We start from the raw sequence: 13989 nt of genomic DNA, 5'->3' as shown, positions 1-13989 counted from the left end.
CCTAAAACTGTTGCCTGAAATTAGGCAATGCACGTCTCCAAGCAAGCTGCCGAAACTACAGAGTATGGCGGCGGCACATGGAGTAGCAAGAACCGAGGAAGCTGATACGTCACGTGGAAAGGGTCTACAGTCTGTGGCGGACACTCCGAAAGCCGATACATTGCATGGAAAGGGAGCGCAATTCTCCGGAGCAGAATCGGGGAGCAATGCACTTGTGCAAAAAGGATTGCACAAAAGCGACTCGACAATTTGCGAGAAGCCCTTGAACGGAAAGAGAGTCCTGGTTGTCGACGACGATGCCTGTCCGAGAAAGCTGACAGTCAACAATCTTCGCAAGCTTCGCGCGACTGTCGAAGTATGCAAAGACGGGAAGGAGGCGCTTGACGAAGTGTTTAGGATCTTGAGAGCTCAAACGGAGGAAGGACGCTGCCGGAGCCTGCCTTATGACTTCATTCTCATGGATTGCAAGGTAAGGCTCCTCGTTTTCTGTCTGATATCTTGATGACTCCATTGTCCAAATATAGCGTGGCTCAATCTGAACGTTAAGGAGACTCAAAGATAGGCCTGCTCCTAATGGTTTAACTACTCAGTTCATGTATAACTCGATTTCAATACCCGCTTGCAGATGCCGATCATGGACGGATACGAAGCGACCCGAATGATACGGATGGAGGAGCAGAAGCATGGCGTCCATGTTCAGATCGTCGCGCTGACAAGTAATCTTATCTCGCGGGGATGGACGCTCACTTGGCCAAGCCGCTGTGGTGGAAAAAGTTGATGGATCTGCTTCAATCGATGGACATCATCAAATAGGGAAGTGTCTTGATGTGGTAACAAGTTGAAGGTTTTCGCGTTGGACGGATTTAATAAATTTATTCATAAAAAATTTGCAATTTCGATTATACAATATGACAATAAAACATATAGACCGTACAAAAACATGTAAATTGGTCGTTTACGTGATGTTTATTTTTAAAAATATATCGAAATTATTTCAACTCCTTTCAGTGTAGGTAGCTCACTTGGCGATTATACTATGATTTTTCTTGTCTATATTAATGGGTTAATTATATTTCTTGTGGGGTCTTTTATGTTTTTGATGGATAGGAGAATGCAAGTGGTAATTGAACCAACAGGAACTTCTGTTCATAATTTTTTTTTAGGGAAAAAATCACCAAAAACCCCAAACTTTCCCACTTGTGACACATTTACCTCGAACTTTTTTTTGTGACACCAAAAACCCCAAACTTTGTTATTTGTGACACATTTACCCCGATATACATTGTCCATGGGCATTTTCGTCTTTTTAGCTTTTTCTTTTTCTTTTTACTTTTTTTTTTCTTTCCGGCGAGGGGGGGCCTCGCCGGCGTCGGGCGAGGGCCGCCCTCGCCGGCGTCGGGCGAGCCTCGCCCTCGCTCGCCCAGCGAGGGCGAGCCTCGCCGGCGTCGGGCGAGCCTCGCCCTCCTCGCCCGAGCCGGGCGAGGCTCGCCCGACGCCGGCGAGCCTCGCCCTCCTCGCCCGAGCCGGGCGAGGCTCGCCCGACGCCGGCGAGGGCGAGGCTCGCCCTCCGCCGGCGAGGCTCGCCCTCGCTCGCCCGTGCGAGGGCGAGGCTCGCCGGCGTCGGGCGGGCTCGCCCTCGCACGGGCGAGCGAGGGCGAGCCTCGCCGACGCCGCGAGGGCGGCCCTCGCCGGATCTGGCGAGGGCGGCCCTCGCCGACGCCGGCGAGGGCCCCCTCGCCGGATCCGGCGAGGGGCCCTCGCCGGAAAGAAAAAAAAAAGTAAAAAGAAAAAGAAAAAGCTAAAAAGACGAAAATGCCCATGGACAATGTATATCGGGGTAAATGTGTCACAAATAACAAAGTTTGGGGTTTTTGGTGTCACAAAAAAAAGTTCGGGGTAAATGTGTCACAAGTGGGAAAGTTTGGGGTTTTTGGTGGTTTTTTCCCTTTTTTTTATTGGAGACACTATCACTTTGAGCTTTCATTTCAACGTCCATGTGTTGTTAAGATTTGACGTGGGTCTTTAACGTCTGAGCACGACAATGCAGATAGTCATTTGATCGACAAGGACTTCCATTAATAATGCTTTTAATGATGACAATCGAGACATTAATTAATTATTTAAATAATCATGACTACACGAAACATAACTGCGTCTATAATTAAAAAGAAAACCTTTTGTTTTTTTTTTTCGATCTAAGGCTTTTGTTATTTTGGGAGTCTCATCAACATCTTTGTATACTATGATATACCAAGTTTCGGTTAATACCACGAAAAACTCCAAACCGGTATATTTATAATAAATTTATCCCGAATTAATTTTTTGACCACCAAAAATCTCAAACAGGTACATTTATGACAATTTTACTCCGAACTAATTTTTTGACCACAAAAAACCTCAAATTGGTACACCTGCGATAAATTTATCTTCCGTTAGTTTCCGTTAAATTTATCTATTACTGAGTTGGATGACATGCGGCAGTTGACAAGTGTAGCACTTTGGGGTTTTACCCTTCTGTTTGTCACAGATTTATCAATTTATAGTTTTTCGTGGTATTAATCTAATTTAACGAAAGGTAAGTATCAGTTTGGGGTTTTTGGTGATCAAAAAATTGATTTGGGATAAATTTGTCTCATGCAAAACCAGTTTGAGGTTTTTGATGGTCAAAAGATTAGTCCGGGATAAAATTGTCACAAGTATATCAGTTTGGGGCTTTTTGTGGTATTAACCCACCAATCTTTCTTATTTTCTTTGAGTTAATCTGATATTTTTTTCATCATGGCTTTCTAGTGAAATCGCGTGCTTTGCGTTTTATTGATAATAAATTCTGATATAAAGAAGAAAAGTACATTTGACCCTATGCGATTTGCGGGGCTCTTATTAAAAATCAATTGAACCATTGATGCCAATTTTTGCATAATTCATGGAAAAAACCCAATAAAATTCTCGAAGGATGAATCTACCCACACTGATCATTATATCAAATTACAGAAGTTTTGCACATCAGTGATATGATGTTGTCAACATATTAATATCAGATTATGTAGTATCAAGAAGCTCTTTTAATGAAAGGGTATCGCTCCCTTACCGCCGATGCATTTTCACATCCCACAGCTTCAATTTGGTGTGACGCTAAGCGTACGTACCGCACAACTATAGACACGCCGCCCTCATCGTTTTGGGATGTTTTCACATCCCACAGCTTCAATTTGGTGTGACGCTAAGCGTACCGCACAACACCGCACAACTATAGACGCGCCGCCCTCATCGTTTTAGGATGTTGTGGCTGGTCGTCGCGAGATCAGTACGATATTGTAACCAAGAAATTTCACACACGGCACAAGACAATTCTAACCGTTTCTGACCAGTTTTTCCTAGTGTGGGAGAGTCAGCGTAAAGTCTAGCGTTGTAATGAGTCCCGTACACATGTGCTCAATGCTTACGGACACGATTCTCGGATCTAATTATGATCACCTAACATTAGCCCTCGAACCATACCTTAACAGCCAGGTATCAACTGATAGACTTGTCGGGGATTTCGTGCTAAAGCTATGCTGACCGTACCGAACTTTTACGATTGCATCAAACAGATAAGTCGGGCAGAGCTTTAGCGGCGAGGAGAAAATAGCAAAAAGAGGCACCATATTTCTTCATCCTCTTTCCCAAATCCTCGGAATCAGATCAACATTGATGCAAATCAGCCACGCGTTTTTTGCATGAGATGTTTCGCTCTATCTCTCTCCCTCTCCAAGGAAAATTCCTACAACCGATCAAGAAACGGTAAAAATAAGAAAAAAATCAAGAATTTCGGAGCGCCTCGTTTAACTCCGATTTCAGCGCTGCCTCCTACAGCTCGTCCTGCGAACAAGCAAAGATGGGAAAGAGAAATTTTATCAGTAAGATGAAGAGAATAAAAACAAGCCAACAGTAAGATGGAAGAACTTTACCTTCACATCTTCGCTCTTGATATCGTCCTTGGAGTCGGCACTGTCATCTGTTTTGGTTTCTGCATCGGAATCATCTGCTTCGGCATCATCGGCCACATCATCTTCATCCTCAGCCTAAAACAAACAGATTTACCCCCATGAAAAAAATACATGGACACACAAAATGAGATCGGCCGTATCTTTACAGGTTTATAGACTTACATCGGAATTGACAGGGTCGTCCTTGGCTTCCTGATAAAGCATTGAACCAGGAGTTAGTGTTGTATTGAATTGGAAAAGGATGCAGAAAAGACGAGGCGGTGCATCGAGCCTTCAGCAGGCCAATGTGGGCATCCACTTACAAAAACTAATCGTTATAACTTAAAATACCAACAAGTGGAAATCAAGGATATCAAAGTTCTAACCAGCTAAATTGAGCCAGACGTGCATTAATATCAATAGGAAGTTGGTCCCAAACAATGATAAAGCCACGTGAAAGTGAGATATTACCTCTTCCTCTTTCTTCTGCTCTGCCTCTTCAAATGCTGCCTTTTCAGCCTGTAAGGTCATAGAAATTGGACAATCTCAGAGATGAACACTGGCAATATAATCACTTATTTGAAAAAAAAACAGCATATACTCCATACATCCTTGTTCTTGCCCCATGTTTCTTCGGCAAGCTTCTTTGCATATTCGACATCATCGCTAACCAAGACATTGTCAAACAAGGTTCCAGATTTGACCTGAAGCACATCAACACTGCTCATAAATATTCATGCCACGTGAAGAACGGGATAGTAGAGAAGAAAAACACGTCACCTGCCACAGTTCTACGCCAACATACTTCAAGTTGGGGTAGACATATAGCTCTGGATCATCTTTGTAATCTGTTGAGTGTTTGAATATGAGGAGTTATAACAAAGATCACAAAAAAAAAAAACCAATAAACAACGTTACTGAACAAACAAACCTGGGTTGTCAATCTTCGGTGCCTTCCACTTCCCCTTGTAGTTGGGATTTTTAATTTGCTACAGGAATAGAGAGTTTCTTAAGAACCGTGTGATCCAACGAACTCATTAAACACGATCAAGAACATTCTCGTACCTTTGGCTTCCATGGTCCCTTGTACTCAGGGTTAGCGACAGTTGGGGCTGTCCATTCACCATCCTCCTCGTCATCCCAATCCTCGGGCTGCAAACCATCATTGATCAAACTACAATAAGTATCCGAACCTCCAACGGAGCAGAGCTATAAATTGAATCACAAAATGGAGAAAATTTGCATAAACAACTTGGAAATTATCATATTCACCTTCTTGGCATCGGGATCTGGTATCTCTTTTGGTATATCATCATATCCCTGCAGGCACATGGAGGCTGTCAGTTCATGCAATACTCATCAGACATCTAGTTCATAAATGAACAAACTCCAGAGACATAATGGTGCCTTTACCTCTGGCTTCTTATCTTCTGGATCAGGGATATATTCATTGTCATCCCAGTCTTCTGGCTGCCACCCAAGCAAGGGAATCAGCATGATATACTATCACATACAGAGGAGAAGCCAGATAGATGAATAGCTCAGTAACTTACTTTTTTGGCCTCGGGATCCTTGATCTTCTTAGGTGGGAGAAGATCCCAGTCAGAGTACAAGCTACCGGTTTTCTTCTCAGCATTATCAATGAGAATGCTGTAGGTGGCATCAGGGCGGAGGATGAAAGTATAAACATGAGTAAGCTGATCAGTCTCACAGGGGATTTCCTTCTTGATCAAGTGGTTGGTATTATTGTAGTTGAGTATAGCATGAACTTTCTTCGTGCTGTAGCCACAGATATCAGGTCCAAACATAATACTGCAGCAATCCCAACATTCATCAAATGAGCAAGCGTTTACATATAGAATAACTGAGCAGAAAGGCAATATCTTGTAGTCGGAGGAACGAGAGTAACCTGTATGGGGTGTCGCCACCGAATTTCTTCTGATCAATTTCACCACTGAGTAGCTTCATGTAGCCACCACCACAGTCAAGCTTCTGCTCATGCTTGACGGAGAATTGGAAGACAAGGGTCTTGTCTTTGTTGCTGAACTCAGGGAATTGTGCTGATATAGCATAGAACCTGTAGTCTTCACTCGTTTGAATACCTGCCAAAGGAGATCGATGATAACTCTGAAGCTAGCAGGCACAGTCATCAGATCATCTAGATTCTTGAATGTTAAAGAACAAAATTCAACTAACCTAACTATTTCAAAACACATATATTCACTCGTGAGAGAAAAGTATACCTTTGTCATTAGCGTCTCCATTCCATTTACCAGATGTGTAGTTCCACTCCCCAACCAAGTTTTCATCTCTTTTCCAATCAGACTTGACCCACCGGTTCTCCCATCCGTCTAATTCAATTAGAGACGTAGCAGCATAGAGTTCGAAAATGAGAAAACACCAGGCAACAAGAAAGCACGATACAATAAATGCAGACAGACCACAAATTTTTTTACAAATAGAACTCAATGCCCTAATGACTTTTTTATAGTCCGGGATACAATCTTGGTATAATTAGCCATTTCCAGCAGGCATCTGATCATTATATCAAACTTAACATCTCGTCACACAGCAAACGCAAAATGCTCGTACAACATACACATAGCTAGAACATACTAGCGCGATACGCAGCAGCTTTCATCCGGTCACTAAAAGAAATCCCACTCGTGATTCTAATTTGAGCGACAATGCTCGTGTGTCAGTTACGCGGTAAAGCTACTGCTCCACCATCAAGCTCCACTAGGAGCAAACAATTCAGCATTCGTAAACTCTGAGGCACAAGTTTCGACAATCCACAGCGCTAGAAGTATCCGCCACATGAACACGTAAATGGAAAGTGACTGCTCAGTCAGGAGACCGTGAGGATCAGCAATCTCATGCCTCCTCCGTCGCGGCTCCGAAAAGCGCGATCACATTGCCGACTGCAAATCCCGCTAGACCCCGATCTAAACCGGAAAAGCATGATCCAAAAGCACTCCGCAGTGTTCAGCGCAACTTCACCACAGAGCTATCAGATCCACGCGTGATCAGTTCAATCTCAAAAGCAACTCCGCAAACTAACGATCGGAACATCAACCACACGCTCCGACATCTCAAACGAAAACCGGTCGAACGAAACCGGAAGCGACGGAGAACGGGACGGGAACGCGCGGTCGCGCTCCGAAGCACGTCAACGGTCGCAGAACCGAGCAAAGGAAGCGAAATGTACCTTCGAATCGCTCCTCGAAGACGACGTCGGCCGCGGCGACCGCCGCGACGGAGCAGAGAGCGAGCAGCAGCAGCAGGCGCTTAGGGTTGTTCGGCCGCTCGATCGCCATCGCTCCTCCCTAGAGAGAGAGTGAGAGAGAGACTTTAGTGAGAGAAAGACTCGCGGAGACGAAGAAGGTCTCGAGGCAGCGAGACTATATATAGCGGTCGTCCCCGCCGATCCTGATGTGGCGCCTCGACCTGCCGCGTGGACGCCGCGCGACGACGTGGACCAGTGGCGAGGCGACACGTCCGCGCTCGTCGTCACCGGCGTGACGTGGCGGAGAGAGATTGGCAATTCACACGAGGCGTACGGACCTTTCAGCTCGCCCCGTTGTAAGGTAGGTGGATTTCCCTGGGAATGGGTTTCGCATGCTTACAGAGGCTGGCACGTGCGAAACGTATTCCGATCCCAGCCCATTTTTGCGTTCGTCGATTTTTTATTTATTTTATGAATGGATATGAGCCGTCGGATGGGAAAAAAATAATAATCTTGTTATACCTTTTTCGAAAACTTTAGTAACTACAAAAAAATTGAACGTCATTAAAACTTTAGCAATCCTATACGATATTTGTTTCTGCATATGAAATTTTACCGATTTGGAAAAACGGGATTAAGTGCAGAAATAAGACGTAACGTTTCGGAGCCGGTCAATCTAGGGCTCGAGGGGCTTTATTTGATCGATGGGGGATTTAAGATTTTATAAAAAAAAGAAAAATTGCGGCGATAACGTCTCGAGCTTGTCGCCGGTGGGACTCGGGCGTCGGAAATGACACGTGACAAATAGTCGAATGTTCCATATTGGGAGCCATGTCGAATTCCCGACACTTGAATTACACTGACGGCGAGGTCAAGACCTGATTTGAAAATTTGTCAAGACTTTCTATCTTCAACTGACCATGGTAAAACTTTAATTCCTCGATCAACCCCCGATATAAATTGTAGATGCACTTGAGGGAGCCGGAGATACGAAATACAAGAGTTTTAGGTAAATGTGTCTTCGATTTCTCAAATCTTTTCTTATCGTAAAAGCAACTCATCACTTATGTACGAGCTCCCGATAAGACCAATTGCATGTAACTTTCTCCGCCTAGTCGCTTGAGCTTTTATGTGGATTGCGGCGATTACGCTGATTAGCACGAAGCTAGTGTGTGATTTAACTAGGCAAAATTGAGCTACGGATTGCATGAAATCTGGTTGCTAAGCTAGGAATTACTTGTACATTGAAAACGTGCCGCGACGGCGCGATCGAAAGGAAATTGTCATGGTTACAACAGAGAAGTCCTAATTACAGCAGCGGCTCTGTTGAAAAGGGGGGCGACGCTGTCGGTCCGGTCCGGTCCGAGCGGCCGGCGGGGGTTCAAAACAGCTTAAACAGCAAGCCCCCGTGAGCGGCGAAGAACGGGGCGAACACCAGCGACTCGACCGCCATGAGCTTGATGAGGATGTTGAGCGAAGGGCCGGACGTGTCCTTGAGGGGGTCCCCGATCGTGTCGCCTATGACGGCAGCCTTGTGAGCGTCCGAGCCCTTCGGCCCCAGCGTTCTGGCGTGCTCGGAAGCGCCGGCCTCTATGTACTTCTTTGCATTGTCCCATGCCCCACCTGTGTTAGAAGCTGAAATGGCAACCTAAACCAGAAAGGAAGACAGATTCATCAAGTTAGGGATGTTAGAACCGAAAAACGTCAGTACTTGATTATGATTAACATGAGAGTTGAAGAAGAAGGTAAGGTAATAGGTAGCTACCTGCACGCCGGAGACGAGCGAACCGGCGAGAACTCCAGCGAGAGTTTCCACTCCGAATAAGGTACCGGCGACCAGCGGGGTGAGCATGACCAGGGCGCCGGGCGGTATCATTTCCCTCAGCGAAGCGTCGGTCGAGATCTTGACGCAGTTGGCGTAGTCGGGCTTGGCCGTTCCCTCCATGAGGCCCGGGATGGTGTTGAACTGCCGCCTCACCTCCTCGACCATCTTCAGCGCCGCGCTCCCGACGCTCTTCATCGTCATGGCGGAAAACCAGTATGGGAGCATGGCGCCGACGATCAAGCCTATGAACACCTTCGGGGTCAATACGTCGACGGCCGAGATGCCCGCCCTGCTCACAAAGGCGCCGAACAAGGCGAGAGAGACGAGCGCCGCTGATCCAATAGCGAAACCCTGAAGAGAAAAGGCGGACGTTGTAACGGGGGGTTCTTCAAATCACACACATCAGCTGATGGCAAATGATGGTGCGAAATTCAAATACAGTCATTACCTTGCCAATGGCAGCAGTGGTGTTTCCGGCGGCATCCAAAGCATCGGTCCTCTCGCGTATTTTGTGGCTCATTCCGGCCATTTCGGCGATCCCGCCGGCATTGTCGCTGATAGGTCCATATGCATCAATTGCGAGACCTGTAGCTATAGTACTCAGCATCCCCAGCGCAGACATAGCGATGCCATACATGGCGGCCAAGCTGAAGCTCACGTAAATAGCAATCGCTATGGCGAATATGGGGATGATGACGGATTTGTAGCCCAGAGCCAAGCCGAAAATCACGTTGGTTGCGGCCCCAGTCCTGCACGAATCCGCCACGTCCTGCACCGGACTGATACAATCACTAGTCAGCGACTCAGCAAAGCAATGTCCTGTACTTACAGGCGTCCTTGGTGACCACCGAACGCTACGTGATCTGATATGTTCTACAAGATAAAGAGTCACAAAACATGAAGCAAAAACTCTCACCTGTAAGCATTGCTCGTGTAGTACTCCGTGGTATAGCCGATAACAAGTCCGGCCCACAAGCCGATCGCGACGCAGAAGAACAGGTGCCTGTGAGCATATTCATCACATCAACAACAATGTTTGAGGAGACATATGAACAAAGAAGATTCCGAAATGAAGATGGTAGAGGGGGAGGCGTACCAGTTCTTTACGACCTTGTCGGTCCCGAAATTGTACAAAGTGAATTCTGATGGCAGAGCGAAGAAGCTGACCATGGCGATGCCGGCAGTCATCAGGACGGTCGAGATAAGAAGCTGGCGCTTCAATGACGGTTCGATTTCACTCACGAGCTTGATTTCAGAAAGATCTGTCGCGAATAGAGTTGTGATCAAGCAGACGAGGATTCCGACCGAGCTAATGATGAGTGGATAGGACATGGCTAAGAAGTCGTGGCTTATGCCGAAGGACGAGATGGACGCGACAAAGAGCGCAGCACACGATGATTCGGCATAAGACCCAAAGAGGTCAGAGCCCATTCCTGCAATGTCCCCGACATTGTCGCCCACATTGTCTGCAATTACCTGCAGAGCGAGCGCTAATTAAGCATATTTTTTCACATATCACACGCAACAAAATTTTGATTTCGCGGTATTGTTTCTAGAGCGATGTCAAAGGAAGGGAAAGAAAGTTACAGCCGGGTTCCGTGGATCGTCTTCAGGAATATTTTTCTCAACTTTCCCAACAAGGTCTGCGCCAACATCAGCTGCTTTGGTGTATATACCTCCGCCAACTCTTCCAAACAGCGCCATTGAAGAACCACCGAGTCCATAACCAGTAATAGATTCATATAGTCCCTCCCAGTCATCTCCATAGTAAATCTTGAACAGATTGATGGACACGTATAGAACAAGAAGGCCATTGGCAGCAAGAAGGAAGCCCATCACGGCGCCGGATCGAAAGGCCGCAATAAACGCCTTCCCAACACCCTTCCTGGCCTCTAGAGTTGTCCTAGCATTGGCATACGTCGCGATCTTCATCCCTAGAAAGCCCGAGAGCACAGAAGTAAGAGCACCGAGCAAGAAGGCCACTGTGCTAAAGATGGCATTGGCCAGAGCCGGTTTGCAGAGATTTCCAGGGTTGTAAGTGCAAGGTTCGCTTTCAGTGCTGAAGCCCTTAACTGAACCGAGGAAGAGGAAAATGATGACGCCGAATGCACCCATGAAGATGCTGAGGTACTTGTACTCGGTAAATAGGAAAGATGTTGCACCTGAACGAAAAAAATGGTCAAGTATCGATGTAGTGAAGATCAATTTCCAAGTTCAAGCAATGCTGCAGAAAAAGAATGCAATGGGATATCCGTTTTGTTTCTCCTCTGCCAATTTTCACACTTTAAGTGGAGTACTAAGAATTATAACATTCAGTAAATTCTCGAGAAACGGTTCTTCGGTGGCAGATGGAGCTAGACTAATCCCAAAACAAGCACAAGCAGTTATTTTCTGGTTGTTTGGTCAGACGAGCGCAAGTCGTTTGAAAATCTTAATTACCACCTGTTGTTTCCAGACAGTCACTTCAACTATTATAACTCTACCCAACAGTAATCAGTTGAATTTAGATATGAATTACATAAATCATATTTTTGTATCTGTTCATTTGGCCAATACGAGGCCATCCGACCAGTAGTGACGAGGTTTCTCGCCGAGTAGAGCATTTCCTTGGCTAAAGATCAGCTTTTGAATTGTTCCGCACATCAGCTCGGTCTTATTCTATTTTCCCCCGTTTGTATCACTATGGAGGGTATGGTGATGATGATGCTGGGTAATAATATACAAGGTGCCTGCCCAGAGTGAGTCTTGTCTGATGCATATGATTTTTAGCAGCAAAAGATGACATAACGAGAGTGATTAAATAATTATGACAACAGCAAGTTCTCCAAAGGCAAACACAATATATCCAAGAAGTTCTGACGTCAATCACCTCAATGATCTCATGGAATGTGAATTTGTGAGAACCTCTTAAAAAAAAACAACACAAGAATAAGACAATTCTTATATAAACATCATTCATAACCTACACAGCAACCAGAATTCACTATCTCCAGAGCCATCACAGACGGAATCACGGGAAAAAACAGAGCCCTGAGAAGTTTTCTTAAAGATTGAATCAGGGACTTTACCAACAGCGATGGCATTCTGAATCTCAGAGCACTTGATGACCGCATCAAGTTGATCAACACCCTCCTCCTGATCTTCATTGTCAATCAGGTTGTCATGGTAACCATTGGCATCCTCAGAGACCTTGACTCTGGACACCAGAAACCACTGAAACAGAGCAAACCCAATGCCCACCAGAGCACACCCAGGTATCAGAACCTGTGTCACAGCGTCCCCCCACACACCCATCCTCAAGAAAACCTAGGAATCACTCCACTTTAGCCCCAAAAAAGACAGTCACTGGTCTTTTAAGTGGGACTACAGATTCTGAGCCTCCAGAGACGCGCAAAAGTGCAATATCCGTAGGAGGATATATCTTGAGTGGCCATGCATAATGTGGCCAAAATGATCTTAGAGAACTGGTAGTTTTGATTGACGGATGGTACAAAATAAAGGGCCTAATTCCCATAAAAAAAACTCAAACTTTACGTCAAGTCCCAAATCTGGTCAGAACATATTTTTATCTAAGAAAAAATCCCAAACTTTAGTTCCAGTCTCAAATCTACCCCGAACTTATTTTTGTCCTAGAAAAAACCTCTAACTTTAAGTTCAGTCCCAAATCTGTCCCGAATTTTGTTGTGTAAAAAAATACCAAAATTCAATTTATTTTCAAAAATATACCCCCGTGATCTAGTCCCAACTTGACGTGGCACTTCCACGTTGATAACAAATCTACATTGACAAAGTAATGTGGCTTTTTTTTAGACAAAGAAAAGTTCAGAGCAAATTTGAACTAAACCTAAAAATTAAGTTTTTTTTAAATCAAAAAAAGTTTTTTGGGTGGATTTTTTATCGTCCCTAACTTTAATATCCTAGAATGGTTTTATTTTAGAGAATTTCAATAATTTTTATTGGGTTGGATTGGTTATCGAAGTGGAAATGGGACGTCGGTATGTACCTATTGCCCCATTATTTTACTGATGTGGATTTGTTATCGTCGTGGAAGTGCCAAGTCAAGTTGAGACCGGATCACGGAGTATGTTTTCGAAAATAAATTGAAATTTACTGATTTTTTTTACACAAAATAAAATTCGGGACAAATTTGGGATTGAACTTAAAGTTTAGGGTTTTTTTTGAGGCAAAAAAAAATTCAGGATAGATTTGAGACTCAACCTAAAATTTGAGATTTTTTAGGGAATTCACCCCATAATAAAGGGTACTCTGCGTTTCCAAAGTTGGAGGATTTTCTCTTCCTCTTCCTTTCTTGTTTTCTATTTTTGGGGTTTCCTGTGGGATTAAACTTGGGTGCTACACCAGTAGGTTTGAATGGCAGCTTTCAGGATCTTCGATCCATATCCGAGACTTCTGAGATACATAATTTTGAAGTGTCAGGATACGGATAAAGTTGGCCCAAGTCAGCAGGGCGATGGCATGATAGGTAAGAGACAAGAAAGCATTAAATCTTGGCATATGCACGAAAGGTCAAAAGATTTTCATTCGTCTATTTATGATGCTCATCAGCTACCACCTTTCCCGGATCAGCCCGTTCTACTTCCAGGATTTTTATACCCTTTCTTATCTGCTAAAGACAAGAAATCATCATGCTAGGATCAGGTTGGGTAAGAAGATAAGCTCAATTGTGATTTTTTAAAGGCCACAATGGTCAAGAGGTTGAAATTTCCAACCCCCAGTGACAAGGAGAGAGCATCGTGGTTTCACATCTGTGTCAATCTGATGTGCTTGTCAAAGTCACATCAATTGATGGGGCAATGGGAGAGAATCGCTATCAGAGTCCCCCACTTAAAATCAATGAAATGTCCTTCTCGTGATGGGCTCATGATGTGCTTTGAGTCAGCATTCTGAAAGTAGCCATGCCATGTACTGATCTCCCCCTGTAATGGAACCATCCTCAAAAGGAGAGTTTTTTT

At 44.8% G+C, this 13989-nt stretch overlaps 2 protein-coding genes across 2 annotated transcripts; both read right to left on the bottom strand.

Annotated features, from left to right (window-relative positions):
* Positions 1-3625: 3625 nt before the first annotated feature.
* LOC115680231 (calreticulin) lies at positions 3626-7332 on the bottom strand. Its single transcript, XM_030603999.2, has 14 exons — positions 7174-7332; positions 6209-6316; positions 5875-6067; positions 5519-5777; positions 5379-5435; positions 5238-5285; positions 5031-5117; positions 4897-4954; positions 4746-4813; positions 4574-4669; positions 4437-4484; positions 4149-4178; positions 3948-4061; positions 3626-3858 (listed from the first exon to the last, which is right to left on the bottom strand). Exons 1-14 carry the CDS (start codon positions 7280-7282, stop codon positions 3847-3849), a joined length of 1287 nt encoding a protein of 428 aa, XP_030459859.1. The 5' UTR covers positions 7283-7332; the 3' UTR covers positions 3626-3846.
* A 1062-nt stretch (positions 7333-8394) lies between these two features.
* On the bottom strand, positions 8395-12422 carry LOC115680228 (pyrophosphate-energized vacuolar membrane proton pump-like). The gene is made up of 7 exons (XM_030603996.2): positions 12085-12422; positions 10604-11178; positions 10113-10492; positions 9933-10019; positions 9465-9795; positions 8957-9367; positions 8395-8839 (listed from the first exon to the last, which is right to left on the bottom strand). Exons 1-7 carry the CDS (start codon positions 12308-12310, stop codon positions 8573-8575), a joined length of 2277 nt encoding a protein of 758 aa, XP_030459856.1. The 5' UTR covers positions 12311-12422; the 3' UTR covers positions 8395-8572.
* Between the last annotated feature and the right edge of the window lie 1567 nt (positions 12423-13989).

This window comes from Syzygium oleosum, unplaced genomic scaffold (assembly GCF_021117445.2).
Source record: "Syzygium oleosum isolate NSW1041296 unplaced genomic scaffold, Sole_v2.1 Sole_v2.06, whole genome shotgun sequence".
NCBI lineage: Eukaryota > Viridiplantae > Streptophyta > Magnoliopsida > Myrtales > Myrtaceae > Syzygium > Syzygium oleosum.
Note: the sequence above shows the minus strand (reverse complement) of the source record. Positions and strands in the feature narration are given on the sequence as shown.